This window comes from Meles meles, chromosome 5 (genome assembly GCF_922984935.1).
Source record: "Meles meles chromosome 5, mMelMel3.1 paternal haplotype, whole genome shotgun sequence".
Taxonomy (NCBI): domain Eukaryota; kingdom Metazoa; phylum Chordata; class Mammalia; order Carnivora; family Mustelidae; genus Meles; species Meles meles.
In genome coordinates, this window is record NC_060070.1 from 54,198,059 (window position 1) to 54,217,407 (window position 19,349).

Genomic DNA, 19,349 nt, shown 5'->3' on the forward strand with positions numbered 1-19,349 from the left:
CCCTTACTATAAACAAACATGCAATTTTTGTTTCCTTAAATGTAGATTTCATATATAATTACTCACTTTTCCTTTCTGTCTTAGATTTAAAATTAGGGGGAAAGAAGAGAGAAACGAAACAGATAAAAAAGAAAGATAAGAAAACCTTAGCTGATGTTAAAAAAAAAAAGTGTGGTACTTCTGTAACTCTTAAAAATATCAACGCTTTGGAATGATTGGTCTAAGACTCTAAAAGACCAGAATGATATATTAATAACTCATGTTAATCTCAAGATATTAAAAAAGCTGAAGCTCCTAAGGAGCCTCTTATAATGATGAGCCAAAGAGTATAATTCATAAATGAAATATACAGAATAGGTAACATTTTAAAATATAAAAATTTTTACATAATCATGACAAATCTAACAAAGAAAGTCAAAATACCTTCTTCTAAAGACAACTCTGCAGAATTATTTTTAGTAAAATCCTATTTAAAATAAAAATATTTAAAATAAAAATGTTTGTTCCATTATTGTTTATACACATTCCAACTTTTTTATACTAAAAATTTTCTTCCAAACATTTTACAAAAATCCTTAAAAGGTGAGATGCTTTCTACTCAATTTCAGATTTAATTCCAATTTTTTGAAACTACATAAATACTAAAAATTTATCTTAGTTAAAAATAGAAATAAAAAAACAAGAGAAAGACAACCATAAAATACCAATTTTAGCTGAGAAACATACCAGTTAAAAGCTCTCCTTAAAAGTTCCATTTAGTGTCTCATAGATGAAGGCACATAAAAGTGGTAATTATGAATGGAGCTGTTCCCCAGACAGAAGTGAAGCTCCCACAGTATTCAGCCAATATACTCTGAATAACTTCTTGTGTAAAATTTTTTTAAATACTTATAGTTTTGGAATAACTTTATGTATTTATATATAACATGTATGTGTATATGAGTGTGCGTATATATAAATGTATATGTATACAGACAAACACCACATAAATATATATACATGCACACAAATATACATATACTTGTGTATCTCTGAACTAATGCTAGCCAGTGGAAAACCAGATCAATAAATCAAGGCACCTAATAATAGCAATGGTAAATTTGGAATACAAATTCATGATATGCAAAAGGTTCTATTAAAACTATCATTTAAATTTTACAAAGCAGACATTTCAAGCACACTAACAAAATCTAATGAATAATTTCTGTCTGGATCAACATCTGTGTTTATCATTTATATTTTTCTGCTTTCTCTGGTGGTAATGTGATCTAAGATGGATGGGACAACTGTGAAGAAAGATACTGCAGGATTACAACTGTTCACACAAAATTCAGGAGCTTTCATCTGAGTTCACTTATTCATAATAAATGGTAGCTTTTCAAATCACTGCCTGAAGAGAATGTCCTTTACAAACAAAAAAGCCCAATTTCTTTAATTGAAAATCTTCAATGGTCAACTTTTAACTATAAGCTTGTATGTATCACATGCACATATTTACACATTTCAAAATACGGAGAAACATAACAGCACGATTATTTAATTAAAAATACTGCATTTTCTTCCCTTGATGCTACTATAATAGACATTTTTTAAAGTAAAAAATACCATACTCTTAGAAATACTTCCATAGAATATAAATCATTTTTTAATGAAATTCTTTTAAAATATCTGGGGGGGGGGAGTTCTTACTCTTTATCTGTATCGCCTTCACTTTCGTCTCCATGATCAAAGCTCCAATTATTTTTAAAACCTCCATCTCTCTTAGATTCTGATCTAGCCAAAGCTGAAACAAAAACAAACTCAGATAAGTATTCCACAGAGCTATTCAATATAAAATAAAATTAAGCATTTCCCAAGTTCTTTGGTTAAATTTTCTCTTGTCTTGCTATTTTACTATTTCTTATAAACATCTTATTTCCTTTGAAGTGAAAAAGAACACATTAAAATCTGTTTTTGCTAATTTAACAGTTGTCCATATGCAGCGTGTTACCAAGAAGCAGCCCAAATTAGTAAGATACAATAAAAATGGGTGAAGCACATGATTATGTACGAAATACAAAAAAATCAACCCAGTATCTCCATATTTGATCACTGATCCTAGAAATTAGTACCCATTAGTTAAGCTTGCTCTATTTATGAGACATATATCCAAACTACTAGCCTTTTCTTTACTTCAGTCAATCACCTCAGCCTTTTAACAGAAGAGAAACTAGGTTTTCTACATTGACAGTATGGTGAACTCGATGGCCAGGCACTCTCTAGATCAGAACACCAACTATGCTCATGAGTTTTAAAAAAATTCTTAAGTGTATTCCTGAAACCCCCTGAAGCCATAAACGACCCGAAGTTGTGTACTCAAAGAGATAAATGAAGTTCTGAAGCTGGCATTTGTCTTGGAGTCATACAACAGAAACCTGATGTCCTACGACTTGGACTTTAAGATCAGGTTTGGGATGACAGCAAGATGAGAGGTCAGACTGAAGACCAGAGGACCTGAAGGGCAACTTTCCAACTAGGTGAGCAAGGGGGAAAAAAAGAAACTGAAAAATAGAGGAAATAATAATGACGTCTTGTCTTTGCTGTGGCTTTTGGGGTTGAATTGAAGACAACGTATGTATTTTTTTTTAATTCATTTTTTATTTTTTATAAACATATAATGTATTTTTATCCCCAGGGGTACAGGTCTGTGAATCGCCAGGTTTACACGCTTCACAGCACTCACCATAGCTCATTCCCTCCCCAGTGTACATAACCCCACTCCCCCTCTCCAACCCCCGCTCCCCTCAACAACCCTCAGTTTGTTTTGTGAGATTAAGAGTCACTTTTAGTTTGTCTCCCTCCCAATCTCATCTTGTTTAATTTATTCTTCTCCTACCTCCCTAACCCCCAATGTTGCATCTCCACGTCCTCATATCAGGGAGATCATATGATAGTTGTCTTTCTCCGACTGACTTATTTCACTAAGCATGATACCCTCTAGTTCCATCCACGTCATCGCAAATGGCAAGATTACATTTCTTTTGATGGCTGCATAGTATTCCATTGTGTATATATACCACATCTTCTTTATCCATTCATCTGTTGATGGACATCCAGGTTCTTTCCATAGTTTGGCTATTGTGGACATTGCTGCTATAAACATTCGGGTGCACGTGCCCCTTCGGATCACTACGTTTGTATCTTTAGGGTAAATACCCAGTAGTGCAATTGCTGGGTCATAGGGTAGTTCTATTTTCAACATTGTGAGGAACCTCCATGCTGTTTTCCAGAGTGGTTGCACCAGCTTGCATTCCCACCAACAATGTAGGAGGGTTCCCTTTCTCCGCATCCTCGCCAGTATCTGTCATTTCCTGACTTGTAAATTTTAGCCATTCTGACTGGTGTGAGGTGATATCTCATTGTGGTTTTGATTTGTATTTCCCTGATGCCGAGGGATGTGGAGCACTTTTTCATGTGTCTGTTGGCCATCTGGATGTCTTCTTTGCAGAAATGTCTGTTCATGTCCTCTGCCCATTACTTGATTGGATTGTTTGTTCTTTGGGTGTTGAGTTTGCTAAGTTCCTTATAGATTTTGGACAGTAGCCCTTTATCTGAATGTCATTTGCAAATATCTTCTCCCATTCTGTCAGTTGTCTTTTGGTTTTGTTAACTGTTTTCTTTGCTGTGCAAAAGCTTTTGATCTTGATGAAATCCCAATAGTTCATTTTCGCCCTTGCTTCCCTTGCCTTTGGCGATGCTCCTAGGAAGATGCTGCTGCGGTGAGGTCGAAGAGGTTGCTGACTGTGTTCTCCTCAAGGATTTTGATGGATTCCTTTCTCACATTGAGGTCCTTCATCCATTTGGAGTCTATTTTTGTGTGTGGTGTAAGGAAGTGGTCCAATTTCATTTTTCTGCATGTGGTTGTCCAATTTTCCCAGCACTATTTATTGAAGAGGCTGTCTTTTTTCCATGGATATTCTTTCCTGCTTTGTCGAAGATTAGTTGACCATAGAGTTGAGGGTCTATTTCTGGGCTCTCTATTCTGTTCCATTGATCTATGTGTCTGTTTTTGTGCCAGTACCATGCTGTCTTGATGACGACAGCTTTGTAATAGAGCTTGAAGTCCGGAATTGTGATGCCACCAACTTTGGCTTTCTTTTTCAATATTCCTTTGGCTATTCGAGGTCTTTTCTGGTTCCATAGAAATTTTAGGATTATTTGTTCCATTTCTTTGAAAAAAATGGATGGTATTTTGATAGGGATTGCATTAAATGTGTAGATTGCTTTAGTAGCATAGACATTTTCACAATATTTATTCTTCCAACCCAGGAACATGGAACATTTTTCCATTTCTTTGTATCTTCCTCAATTTCTTTCATGAGTACTTCATAGTTTTCTGCATATAGATTCTTAGCCTCTTTGGTTATCAAGGTATCTTATAGTTTTGGGTGCAATTGTAAATGGGACTGACTCCTTAATTTCTCTTTCTTCTGTCTTGTTGTTGGTGTAGAGAAATGCAACTGATTTCTGTGCATTGATTTTATATCCTGACACTTTACTGAATTCCTGTACAAATTCTAGCAGTTTTGGAGTGGAGTCTTTTGGGTTTTCCACATATAGTATCATATCATCTGCGAAGAGTGACAGTTTGACTTCTTCTTTGCCGATTTGGATGCCTTTAATTTCTTTTTGTTGTCTGATTGCTGAGGCTAGGACTTCTAGTACTATGTTGAATAGCAGTGGTGATAATGGACATCCCTTGTGTTCCTGACCTTAGCGGAAAAGCTTTCAGTTTTTCTCCATTGAGAATGATATTTGCAGTGGGTTTTTCATAGATGGCTTTGAAAATACTGAGGTATGTGCCCTCTATCCCTACCCTTTGAAGAGTTTTGATCAGGAAGGGACGCTGTATTTTGTCAAATGCTTTTTCAGCGTCTATTGAAAGTATCATATGGTTCTTGTTCTTTCTTTTATTAATGTGTTGTATCACACTGATTGATTTGCGGATGCTGAACCAACCTTGCAGCCCTCGAATAAATCCCACTTGGTCGTGGTGAATAATCCTTTTAATGTACTGTTGAATCCTACTGGTTAGCATTTTGGTGAGAATTTTTGCATCTGTGCTCATCAAGGATATTGGTCTGTAGTTCTTTTTTTTGATGGGATCCTTGTCTGGTTTTGGGATCAAGGTGATGCTTGCCTCATAAAATGAGTTTGGAAGTTTTACTTCCATTTCAATTTTCTGGAACAGTTTCAGAATAGGAATTAGTAGTTCTTTAAATGTTCAGTAGAATTCCCCTGGGAAGCCGTCTGGCCCTGGGCTTTTGTTTGTTTGGAGATTTTTGATGACTGTTTCCATCTCCTTACTGGTTATGGGTTTGTTCAGGTTTTCGATTTCTTCCTGGTTCAGTTGTGGTAGTTTATATGTCTCTAGAAATGCATCCATTTTTCCAGATCTCAAATTTGTTGGCGCAGAGTTGCTCATGGTATGTTCTTATAATTGTTTGTATTTCTTTGGTGTTAGTTGTGATCTCTCCTCTTTCATTCATGATTTTATTGATTTGGGTCCTTTCTCTTTTCTTTTTGATAAGTCTGGCTAGGGGATTATCAATCTGATTAATTCTTTCAAAGAACCAGCTCCTAGTTTCGTTGATTTGTTCTATTGTTTTTTGGTTTCTATTTCATTGATTTCTGCTCTGATCTTTATGATTTCTCTTCTCCTGCTGGGTTTATGCTTTCTTTGTTGTTCTTTCTCTAGCTCCTTTAGGTGTAGGATTAGGTTGTGTATTTGAGACCTTTCTTGTTTTTTGAGAAAGGCTTGTACTGCTACATATTTTCCTCTCAGGACTACCTTTGCTGTGTCCCACAGATTTTGAACCATTGTGTTTTCATTATCATTTGTGTCCATGAATTTTTTCAATTCTTCCTTAACTTCTTGGTTGATCCATTCATTCTTTAGAAGGATGCTGTTTAGTCTCCATGTATTTGGGTTCTTTGCAAATTTCCTCTTGTGATTGAGTTCTAGCTTCAGAGAATTGTAGTCTGAAAATATGCAGGGAATGATCCCAATCTTTTGATACTGGTTGAGACCTGATTTAGCACCCAGGATGTGACCTATTCTGGAGAATGTTCCATGTGCACTAGAGAAGAATGTGTATTCTGTTGCTTTGGGATGAAATGTTCTGAATAGGTCTGTGATGTCGATCTGGTCCAGTGTGTCATTTAAGGCCTTTATTTCCTTGTTGATCTTTTGCTTGGGTGATCTGTCCATTTCAGTGAGGGAAGTGTTAAAGTCCCCTACTATTATTGTATTATTATTGATGTGTTTCTTTGATTTTGTTATTAATTGGTTGATATAGTTGGCTGCTCCCACGTTAGGGGCATAGGTATTTAAAATGGTTGGATCTTCTTGTTGGACAGACCCTTTGAGTATGATATAGAGTCCTTCCTCATCTCTTATTATAGTCTTTGGCTTAAAATCTAATTGATCTGATATAAGGATTGCCACCCCAGCTTTCTTCTGATGCCCATTAGCATGGTAAATTGTTTTCCAACCCCTCACTTTCAATCTGGAGGTTCTTTGCGTCTAAAATGAGTTTCTTGCAGGCAACATATAGATGGGTTTTGTTTTTTATCCATTCTGATACCCTGTGTCTTTTGATTGGGGCATTTAGCCCATTAACATTCAGGGTAACTATTGAGAGATATGCAATTAGTGCCATTGTATTGCCTGTAAGGTGACTGTTACTGTATATTGTCTCTGTTCCTTTCTGATCTACTACTTTTAGGCTCTCTCTTTGCTTAGAGGGCCCCTTTCAATATTTCCTGTAGAGCTGGTTTGGTGTTTGCAAATTCTTTCAGTTTTTGTTTGTCCTGGAAGCTTTTTATCTCTCCTTCTATTTTCAATGATAGCCTAGCTGGATAGAGTATTCTTGGATGCATGTTTTTCTCGTTTAGTGCTCTGAATATATCATGCTAGCTCTTTCTGGTCTGCCAGGTGTCTGTGGATAAGTCTGCTGCCATCTAATATTTTTACCATTGTATGTTATAGACTTCTTTTCCCAAGCTGCTTTCAGGATTTTCTCTTTGTCGCTAAGACCTGTAAATTTTACTATTAGGTGATGGGGTGTGGACCTATTCTTGTTGATTTTGAGGGGGGTTCTCTGCACCTCCTGGATTTTGATGCTTGTTCCCTTTGCCATGTTTGGGAAATTCTCTCCAATCAACCTTCTGCTCCCCTCTCTCTTTCTTCTTCTTCTAGAATCCCAATTATTCTAATGTTGTTTCGTCTTATGGTGTCACTTATCTCTCGAATTCTCCCCTCGTGGTCCAGTAGCGGTTTGTCCCTCTTTTGCTCAGCTTCTTTATTCTCTGTCATCTGGTCTTCTTTATCACTAATTCTTTCTTCTGCCTCATTTATCCTAGCAGTGAGAGCCTCCAGTTTTGATTGAACGTCATTAATAGCTTTTTTGATTTCAATTTGGTTAGATTTTAGTTCTTTTATTTCTCCAGAAAGGGCTTTTATATCTCCAGAGAGGGTTTCTCTAATATCTTCCATGCCTTTTTCGAGCCCGGTTAGAACCTTAAGAATCGTCATTCTGAACTCTAGATCTGACATATTACCAATGTCTGCATTGATTAAGTCCCTAGCCTTCAGTACTGCCTCTTGTTCTTTTCTTTGTGGTGAATTTTCTGCGTTGTCATTTTGTCCAGATAAGAGTATATGAAGGAGCAAGTAAAATACTCAAAGGGTGGCAAAGACCCCAGAAAAATGCACTTTAACCAAATCAGACGAGACCCCAAATCATGGGGGGGCAGAAGGGGATAATAAGAGGTTCAGAAAAAAAAAAAATTAAAAAAAGAAAACAAAGAAAAAACATATATATATTAGGTAAACTAGTTAAAAAAGAAAAGGGTAAAAGTTAAAAAAAATTTAGCAGAAGAAGAAAAAAAATGGGAAAAAAATTAAATTAACTGCAAGACTAAAGAATCATGGGGAGGAAGCCATGAGTTCTGTGCTTTGCTTTCTCCTCCTCTGGAATTCCGCTGCTGTCCTTGGCATTGAACCTGCTCTCCTTGGTAGGTGAACTTGGTCCTGGCTGGATTTTTTGTTGATCTTCTGGGGGAGGGGCCTGTTATAGTGACTCTCAAGTGTCTTTGCTCGAGGCAGAACTGCACCGTCCTTACCAGGGGCTGGGCTAAGTAATCTGCTGGGGCTCACTTTCGGGAGCTTTTGTTCCTGAATGCTTTCTGTAGAGTTCCGGAGGACGGGAATGAAAATGGCAGACTCCCAGTCTCCGGCCCGGAGGAGCCGAGAGCCCGGGGCCCCACTCCTCAGTGAGCCCCCAGAGAACAGTGCCCAATCACTCCCGTATCCCTGGCCTCCAGCCGCGCTCTGAGCTCACCCAGCCTGCTACCGGTTCAAGGTAACCCCGAGCTGAAAGCTCACTCCTCGGCTCTGTCTCTGTAGCCGGCTTTCCCGTTCTAATACCTGCAAGCTCTGTGACACTCCGACACCCCTGATCCTTCTGTGACCCTGCAGGATCTGGGGCCATGCTGACCCCATGTGGGCTTTACCCTGGTTTAGCCTCTGGAGCAATGTCCCTCAGTGGAACAGACTTTTAAAAGTCCTGATTTTGTGCTCCGTTGCTCCGCCGCTTGCCGGGAGCCAGCCCCTCCCCCGGCGGTCTATCTTCCCGTCGTTTTGGATTCACTTCTCCGCCAGTCCTACCTTTCAGAAAGTGGTTGATTTTCTGTTTCTAGAATTGCTGTTCGTCTTCTCTTCAATCTCCCGTTGGATTTGTAGGTGTTTGCAATGTTTAGATAAGCTATCTAGCGGAATTTCTGCTACCTGATGTAGTCTCAGCCTGCTACTTCTCCGCCATCTTGACTCCTCAGGTCGAAAACAACGTATATTTATCCCATGGTTAAATAATTCCTAACCATAAGCTCAAAATTACTCAGGTTTGGGACCACAATTTTCATAACCATACCTATGTAGGCCAGAAAAGCCTATAATTAAGAGTCTCACAAGATCCTGAATATCACTAAATGTAAGGGAAAAGCAAATTAAAACTATAATGAGATACTAATTCACACCCATTAGAATGGCCATTATTTTTTTTTTTTTAAATATTTTATTTATTTGACAGAGAGAAATCACAAGTAGGCAGAGAGGCAGGCAGGGAGAGAGGAGGAAGCAGGCTCCCCGCGGAGCAGAGAGCCCGATGCGGGGCTCGATCCCAGGACCCTGGGATCATGACCTGAGCCGAAGGCAGAGGCTTAATCCACTGAGCCACCCAGGCACCCCGGCCATTATTTTTAAAAAATATTTTATTTATTTGACAGAGAGAGAGAAAGACATCACAAGGAGGCAGAGATGCAGGCAGAGAGCAGCGGGGGGGTGGGCAGGGTAGAACAGGCTCCCTGGGGAGCAGAGAGCCCAATGTGGGGCTCGATCCCAGGACTCCTGAGATCATAACCTGAGCTGAAGGCAGAGGCTTAACCCACTGAACCACCCAGGCTGAATGGCCATTATTTTTCTAAAACATAAAATACTGGTAAGGATGTGGAGAAACTGAAACTTCTATGCATTGCTGGTGGGAATGTAAATTGGTGCAGCTAACATGGAATGTATGGCAATTCCTCAAAAAATTAAACATAGAATTTACCCTATGATCCAGAAGTCCCACTTCTAGATATATACTCAAAATAACTGACAGCATGGACTCTGATGCTTGTACACCAATGCTCATACTAACATTAAAAATAGTCAAAGGTTAAAAACAACCCAAATATCCATCAAAAAACAAATTAATAAATAAAATATACTGTATGCACGTACATATGCACAGACACACACAGGAATATTATTCAGGAATGAAATTCTGATACATGCTACAACACGGATGAACCCTGAAAACATTACAATGAGTTAAATACTAGACATAACAAATACAGCATGACTCCATTTAAATGAGGTATCTAGGATGGGAAAATTCAGAGACAGAAAGCAGAACAGAAGGTAACAGAGGCTGGAGAGAGAGAAGAATGGAGAGTTATTTCTTAACTGGTACACAGTTTTTGTTTGGGTTGATGCAAAAGTTCTGGCAATGGGTAGCGGTGATGGTTGCACATTACTGAAATACTTAATGACAATCTAAAATTGGACACTTAAAAATGGTTAAAAGTATAAATTTTATGTTATGTATATTTTACCACAATAAAAAGCTATTTTTAAAGGCAAAAAAAAAAAAAATGCTTCTCCATGACAAACAGAATCAAATATAAATCCCCCCCAAAAATATAAAATCTCAATACAAGCCTCAAAAAGTTTCAAAGAATATGAGTTTACAACCAAAAATATCATGAAATAGGAAGGAACAAATCACATGGGCAAATCTGAAACTTCCTTACATGTACACTGGAATTGGACAAATAATAAAGAGTACATAATAGAAGCAAGGTTTCTCCCTGTCAGAGAAAAAGGTTACAAATAAGCAACAAAGAAAACTACAATGGTAGTTCTATTCATTCTAATGGTACTAGAGTAAGAGTTATCAGTATGAACTCTTATTTCTTTGACATACATACAGACGGATAAAAAGAACATATACAGGTATGTCTTGTACCATGGGTTAGGAGTCTACAAAACTAAGGCTTTGCCCTCTGAAATCTAGAAAACAGTGACACCCCAGAGGCAACAAGCACACTTACAACCCGATCTTGATTTCTAAATACCATTCTCTAATAAAAGGAGTCTGGGCTCCTAGAAGAAATAACTGACTGCAGGGATGGAGCAGAGAAAATACAAGATCAGTCCAGAGTATTCTGTATGCCAGAAAAAAAGGAGGTTCTTTTTTTTTTTTTTTTTTTTTTTTTAAGATGGGGTAATGTCAAAAGGTTTCAGGAGCCAAACTGAACAGGTGAACAAACCTCAACCAATTTTAGCAAAAATAAAGAACAGTCCTGGATTATAACCCCCAAAATAAAACAAATATTCACAAATCCATACTGACATAAATGATTGAATAAATAAATAAATTGGGAGAAAAGACCTATCTCCCTTTTTTTAAGTTGTTTTTTTTTTTTTTTAATTTATTTGAGAGAGAGAGAGAGCAAGGAGAAGCAGACTCCCCACCAAGCAGGTAGCCCAATGTGGGGCTTGATGCCAGGACCCCGAGATGATAACCTGAGCCAAAGGCAGACACTTAACCAATTAAGCCACCCAGTGCCCCAAGATCTATCTTCCTTAAAAAAGAATTCCAAATGATATATGCACGAACTCTTTCCCGCAAGATATGAAACTTAATTCCCCTCCCCTTCAGTATATACTGGACTTAGTAACTCGCTTCCAAGAACTAACACAGAAAGGAGAAAAAGTAAACTGACAGTGAAAAAAATCTGACAATCGTCACCTCGGCCATGATTAAGGTTAACATCAAAAGTGATGTCTTATTCATAGGATATACTGTTTAATATGTGATGAAAATGCCATTTCAGTCCTGTGATCTTCTTCTCCAAAACTCATAATGCCTGTTTAATCATGAGAAAACATCAGAAAAACTCAAACTAAAAAACAGTCTACAAAATACTTGACTAGTATGCTTTTAAAACCATCAAGGTTATGAAAAACAAGATTAAGAAACTGTACACATCAGAGGAGACTAAGGAGATGTAACAACCAAATGCAGTGTGATATCCTCGACTGGACCCTGGAATTAAAAAAAGGACATCAGTGGGATGCCTGGGTGGCTCAGTGGGTTAAGCCTCTGCCTTCTGCTCAGGTCATGGTCTCAGGGTCCTGGGATCAAGCCCCGCATCGGGCACTCTGCTCAGCAGGGAGCCTGCTTTCCCCCATCTCTCTGCCTACTTGTGACCTCTCTGTCTAAATAAATAAAATCTTAAAAAAAAAAAAAAAAAGGACATCAGTGAAACAACTAGGGAAATCCAAATAGAGTCTGTTTTAGGTAATGGTATTATACTCACATTAATTTCCAAGTTTTTGACAAACGTGCTATGATCATGTAAGGTGTCAACACCACGGAAAGATGCATAAATGGGATACAGAAACTCTGTATAACATCTTTGAAACTTCTCTATGAATTTAAAATTATTCCCCAAAAGGACTTAAAAAAAAAAAAATCAAACGTAAAATGAACCCAGTTTAAAAAAAATGGCAAAGGGGCACCCGCGTGACTCAGTTAAGTGTCTGCTCTGGCTCATCTTGGGGGTCTGGGATGGAGGACCAGGTCAGGCTCCCTGATCAGTGGGAGTTTGCTTCCCCTCCCCCTCTGCCTTCACCCCTTCCCCCCGCCGCTTGTGTACGTGCTCTCTCTCTCTCTCAAATAAATAGGTAATATCTTTTTTAAAAATAAAAAAAATATGGTTAGGTGAAAAGTTACATTACCAAGACAGAAAAGGTAATGAACTATAATGATTACTAGTCTAATAAAGACTCATAATCCAGCAACTAGTATCCAACAAATGAGTCAGGCAAGTTAATCAAAAAAGTCACTAGGTAGCAGGGCACCTGGGTGGCTCAGTGGGTTAAGCCGCTGCCTTTGGCTCAGGTCATGATCTCAGGGTCCTGGGATCGAGTCCCGCATCGGGCTCTCTGCTCAGCAGGGAGCCTGCTTCCCTCTCTCTCTCTCTGCCTGCCTCTCTGCCTACTTGTGATCTCTGTCTGTCAAATAAATAAATAAAATCTTTAAAAAAAAAAAGTCACTAGGTAGCAAAAAGTCAAGAAATGTTCATTATTTACACACTGAAGGAACTAGGACCCTATACACACAATTCAAATAAATCTAGTCATATGATTTCCTGACAGCAGATTAGAACCTACAAATGAATAAATGAAAGAATAACCCCAATGAAAGCGATTATTGTCAATAAAAAATAAATTATAAAACACAAACAAAATTTTAAAAACATGAGTTCAGGGCAACTTGGGAGTAGAAACAAAAACTTGAATCCTCAAAAGTCTTTGAGAGTATTACCATATTTCAATATCCTGCTATGGTTCATTAGAAATAATGAGAGTAGAAAATTATGTCCACTGTACTCCACTTATGAAATTGAGTGGAAGGAAAGATAAAAGGTTGAAGATGGATCCCAGTTAAGTATCACAAATTAAATAAATGCATTTTTTCCATACCCTTCACTAATATGACAGTAATGGAGGGAGAGGAGAGAAAGGAGAAACGCTTAAGAACAAAAAGGAAACCAGAAAGGACATAATGGTAAATGAGAGATACAACTAAATTGACAAAAGATTAAAATGGTGGACGGGGAGGAACTGACTTATTAGCTGACTAGAGAAAGCAAACCTAAATACCTACAAGCACACAAATATTACCAAACTGGCACAACGAGATCTGAACACTGCTGCATCAATAAAAGAAACTGAATTATTACAAATCTTTCCATAAAGAAATATTCAAACCCAAAAGGCCTCTCTATAGCTATTTCCTTTAAAAAAAAAAAAAAAGTTATTTTGATTTTACGGGAAATAATCTAGTTCTCTGCTGTTACTGTTGTTGTTTTTAACTGTTGTTTTTAACTGCTGTTGTTTCTACTCCCAAAATAGAATCTAGATTCAATAGAATTGAATCTACTTAAACTCATGACCCCAAGATCAAGAATCATGTGCTCTGGGGTGCCTGGGTGGCTCAGTCATTAAGCATCTGCCTTCGGCTCAGGTCATGATGCTGGGGTCCTGGGATTGTGTCCTGCATCGGGCTCCCTACTCAGCAGGAAGCCTCCTTCTCCTCCCACACCCCCTTCTTGTGTTCCCTCTCTCGCTGTGTCTCTCTGTCAAATAAATATATAAAATCTTAAAAAAAAAAAAAAATCACATGCCAGCCACGCACCCCTCTAGTAATTTCTTTCAATCTTCTAAGAAATAATAACAAATTTATTTTCCCAGAATATTAAAAAAAAAAAAAAGAAAGAAACATTCTACAGTTCATTTTGCAAAGTGGGAATACCTAATTCCAAACCTGACTACGACATTCAAGGAAGCAAAATTACCACTTACTCATGGAGACAGATATAAAACCCTAATTAAATATTAGCAAATCAAATCCAGTAATATGTAAAGAGTAATGTATTATAATCAAGTAGAGTTTATTCCAAAAGCAACAGTTAACATTTGAAAATTATAAATATAATTCACAAAACAAAAACACTTCACAACAAATAGAAACACTAACAGATACTGTAGACATTAATCCAACTCTATCAATAATCACTCTGAAGTATCAATGGTTTAGATGCACCAATGAAAAGATGGAGGTTCTCCAAGTGGATCAAACAATAAGACTCAACCATATGCAACCTACAAGACGCACATTTTAAACAGACACTAAATAGACAAATATAGATTAAAAGTAAAGAGATGGAGAAAAATATACCATGCAAGCAGATATCAAAGCAAGGGAAGTTATTAGAGATAATAGGCATTACATTACAGTAACAGTCAATTCTTAAAGAAGACGTAACAATCCCTAACAGGTATACACTTAACAACACCGTTAAACTATGTGAGGCAAAAACTAAAAAACTGTAAGAGAAATAGATGAATCCATTATCACAGTTGGAGACTGTAACATTCCTGTATTGGAAATGTACTGTTCCAGGGGGCGGAGAATCAGTTGAGAACACAGGTGACCCCAGTAATGCTATCAATCAACTGCAGATTACTGACATCTACAGACCACTTTATCCAACAACAGAAAAACCACATTTTTTTCTCAAGCTCAATGGAACAATCACAAAGACTACATTCTGGGCCATAAAACACTTTAATGAATTTATAGGAACAGGGGCACCTGCATGGCTCAGATGGTTAAGCATCTGCCTTCGACTCAGGTCATGATCCCAGAGTCCTGGGATGGAACCCCAATTAGGGCTCCTTGCTCAGTGGGGAGCCTGTTTTCTCCCTCTCCCTGCTGCTCCGCTTGCTGTGCATTCTCTCTCTCTCTCTGACAAATAAATAATATCTTAGAAAATTACTTTCCAAAACAGAAAGCACCAAGCCCAGATGGATTCATTGTTGAATTCTATCAAAACACTTATGGAAGAAACCTGTATCAATTCTTTAACTCTTTCAAAAAGATAGAAGCATTCTATGAGACCAGCATTACCCTAATTATCAAACCAGACAGAGACATTATAAGAAAACTACAAACAATATCTCTCATGAACACAGATGCAAAATATTAACAAACTGAATCCAACAATGTTTAAGCAGAATTATACCCGATAATCAAATGGGATTTGTCCCGGCTTTGCAAGACTGACTAAATATTCAAAAATCAATTAATGGAATCTATTAAGTCCATGTATAGACTAAAAAAGAAAAGTCATACAATTACATCAACAGAGGCAGAAAAAGCACTTTTAAAAAAAAAAATAAGATTTTATTTATTTGAGAAAGAGCGAGAATGTGAGGGGGAAGGTGAGCCTGATGCAGGACTCAATCCTGGAGTCCAGGACCATGACTTGAGCTGAAGGCAATCGCTCAATCAAGCCACTCAGGCATCCCAGAAAAAGCACTTGATAAAATTCAACTCCTATTCATGATTTAAAAAACAAAACAAAACAGAAAAAAAAAAACCTCAGTAAATTACGAATACCTGGGAACTCCCTAAACTTAATAAAGAGTATCTACAAAAATCTACAGCTAACGTTATATATAATGGTGAGAAACTGAAGCTCTTCCACTAAGATCTGGTACCAGGGGGAAATGACACTCTCATCCTTTTTCAATACTGCACTAGTAATTCTAGCTAATTCAATAAAATAAGAAAAAGAAATAGGAGGGATATAGACTGGGAAGGAAAAAAAAAAACTCTCTTTGCTCACAGATGGTATGATCACTTACATAGAAAATCCAAAACAGAAGGTCAAAAAACCCTTCTGCAACTAATAAGCAATTATAGTTAAGATTGCAGGATACAAGGTTGATACAAAAGTTCATCTGCTTTCCAATACACCAATAATGAAAAAGCAGGATTTGAAATTAAAAACACAATGCCACCTACATTAGCATGCCCTGAAACATAATACTTAGCTATAAAGCTAACAAAATACGAACAAGATCTATATGAGGGAAACTACAAAACTCTGATAAGTGAAATAAAAATAAAATGAAATAATATCATGGATAGCACAATTCAAGATTGTCAAGTTACCAATTCTTCCCAACTTTATTTATAGATTCAATGCAGCCACAATCAAAATCTCAGCAAGTTATTTTGTAGATAGTAAGAAACAGATTCTAAAGTTTATGTAAGGGGCCAAAGGCCCAGAATAGGCAACACAGTATTTACGAAGAACAAATCTGGACAACTGACACTACCCAACTTTGCATCTTACTATAAAACTACAATAATCAAATCAGTATGGTGTTGGCAAAAGAACAGACAAATCAGTGGGGAAAAGCAGAGAGCCCAAAATAGAGCAACATAAACATAATAGAACTTACCTTTGACAAAAGAGCAAAGGCAATACAATGGAACAAAAATTAGTCTTTTAAAAAATGGTGCTAGGGCGCCTGGGTGGCTCAGTGGGTTAAGCCACTGCCTTCGGCTCAGGTCATGATCTCAGGGTCCTGGGATCGAGTCCCGCATCGGGCTCTCTGCTCAGCAGGGGCCTGCTTGCCTCTCTCTCTCTGCCTGACTATCTACTTGTGATCTCTGTCAAATAAATAAATAAAAAATTAAAAAAAAAATGGTGCTAGAACAACTGGACATCCACATGAAAAAAAAAAGACTCTAGACACAGACCTTACATCCTTAAAAAAAAAATTCAAAACTGATCATACACCTAACTATAAAATGCAAACAAAACTATAAAACTCCTACATGATAACACAGGAGAACACCTAGATTACCTTGGGTATGACAATGATTTTTAGATACAACACCCAACGGACACTCCAGGAAAGAACTGATAAATTAGACTTCATTAAAATTAAGAACTTCTGGGGGAAAACTCTTAGACTATTAGTGGGAACTGTAAACTGGTGCAGCCACTCAAGAACAGTATGGAGGTTTCTCAAGCAGTTAAAAATAGAACCACCCCACAGACCTGTACCCCTGGGGATAAAAATACATTATATGTTTATAAAAAAAAAAAAAAGAAATAAAGGAACTATCCAAGTGAAACAATTAAAAAAAAAAAAAAGAACCACCCTACTACTCAGCAATTGCACTAGGTATTTAACCTAAGGTTACAAAAACACAAATTCAAAGGGGTACACACACCCTCATCTTTATAGCAGCATTATCAACAATACCCAAACTATGGAGAGAGCCCGTATGTCCACTGACTGATGAACGGATAAAGATGTGGTGTATATATACAATGGAATATTACTCAGCCATCAAAAAGAATGCAATTTTGCCATCTGCAATGATGTGAATGGAGCTGGAGTATATTATGCTAAAGGAAATAAGTCAGTCAGAGAAAAAACAAATACCATGATCTCACTCATATGTGGAATTTAAGAAAGAAATCAGATATATGCACTGGAAGAGGGGGAAGGGAGAAAGGGAAATAAACCATAACAGACTCTTCAAGAACAAACTGAGGGTTCATGGAGGAAGGTGAGTGCATGGTATTAGGGAGGACACTTGTGAAGAGCACTGTGGGTGTTGTAGTTAAGTGATGAATCACTGAATTCTACTCCAGAAACCAATACTGCACTGTTTGGTAACTAAGTAAAATTTAAATAAAGTAGAATCACCCTACCACTTAACTTAAAAAAGAAAAAAAAAAAAAACAAAAAACTTCCGCTCTAAAAAAGATAATGTCAAGAAAATTAAAAGACAATCCACAGACTGGGAGAAAATATTTGCAGAAGACACATCTGATAAAGGACTATATCCAAATTATACAAAAAACTCTTAAAAGTCAGTAATAAGGGGATGCCTGGGTGGCTCAATTTTTTATGTGCCTGTCTTTGGCTCAGGTTGTGATCCTGGAGGCCCTGGGACTCCCATATAGGGCTCCCTCTCAGCAGGGAGTCCACTTATTCCTTTGCCCCTCACCTACTCATGCTCTTGCTCTTTTTCTCTTTCTCTCAAATAAATAAATCCTTTTTTTAAAAGTCAGTAATAAAACAAACTCGTTTTCAAAATGGGAAAAGAGAGGAGGGTTGTAGGATAGGCAAATGGGTGAAGGGGAGTAGGAGATACAGGCTTCCTATTACAAAATGAATCACATGGATAAAAGGCACCGCATGGGGTGCCTGGGTGAAGCATGTGGTTAAGCGTCTGACTCTTGGTTTTGGCTCGGGTCCTGAGATCTCAGAGTCTTGAGATCCAGTGGAGTTTGCTGAAAACTTTCTCCCTCTGCCGCGGCATACCCCCTCCCTGCTCATGCATGCATACATTCTAATATGTAAATAAATCTTTTCAAATAAAAGGCACAGCATAGAGAATATAGTCAATAGCATCATAATAGCACTGTATGGTGACCAGAGCATAGAGAATATAGTCAATAGTATCATAATAGCATTGTATGGTGGCCACAGCATGGAGAATATAGTCAATAGTATAACAGCATTGTATGGTGACTTATAGTGAGCATAATGTATAGACTCGTGGAATTACTATGTTGTACAGCTGAAACTAATTCACTACTCTGTGTCAACTATTTCTCAATTTTTTAAAAAGGGACCAAACATCTTAACAGACACCTCACCAAAGATATAAAGATGGCATATAAGCATATGAAAAGATGCTCCACATCACAGGTCATCAGGGATATGCAAATTAAAACAATGAGATACCACTACACACTTAGCTAAACTCTGAAAACACTGACAACACCAGCTGCTGGTGAGCATGTGGAACAGTAAGAATTCTCACTCACTGCAGGTGAGAATACAAAATGGTAGTTTTGTGGTTTCTTGCAAAACTACATATACTGCTACCATACAGCAACTGCACTCCTTGGTATTTAAGGAGTTAGAAACTTACAGCCACACTGAAATCTGCACACAAATGTTTATAGCAGCTTTATCATAACTGCCAAAACTTGGAAGCAACCAAGATGTCCTTCAGTAGGTGAATGGATAATTATGTGCATCCAGACAATGGAATATTATTTCTCTAAGTAAGAATTAGCTATCAATCCATGAAAGACATGGAGGAAACTTATATGCATAATACTAATGGAAAGAAACAAATATGAAAAAGCTACATACTGGGGCACCTGGGTGGCTCAGTTAGTTATGCAACTGCCTTTGGCTCAGGTCATGATCCTGGAATCCCAGGATCGAGTCCTGCATTGGGCTACCTGCTCAGTGGGGAGTCTGCTTCTCCCTCTGACCCTCTCCCCTCCCCCTCTGACCACTCTCT

General features: G+C 37.7%; 1 protein-coding gene across 6 annotated transcripts in view; it reads right to left on the minus strand.

Annotated features, from left to right (window-relative positions):
• Positions 1-19,349, minus strand: part of SENP6 (SUMO specific peptidase 6) — a 132,017-nt gene that overhangs the window by 96,482 nt on the left and 16,186 nt on the right. For 4 of the 6 annotated variants that reach the window (XM_046004836.1, XM_046004835.1, XM_046004834.1 and 1 more), the window contains exon 2: positions 1,690-1,783. The exons of 1 other annotated variant lie outside the window; for it this stretch is intronic. In XM_046004836.1, the coding sequence (XP_045860792.1) occupies positions 1,690-1,783 (94 nt within the window). Of the gene's footprint in view, positions 1-1,689; positions 1,790-19,349 lie in introns of those variants that run through there. One more of the 6 variants, XM_046004838.1, reaches the window with a different exon arrangement.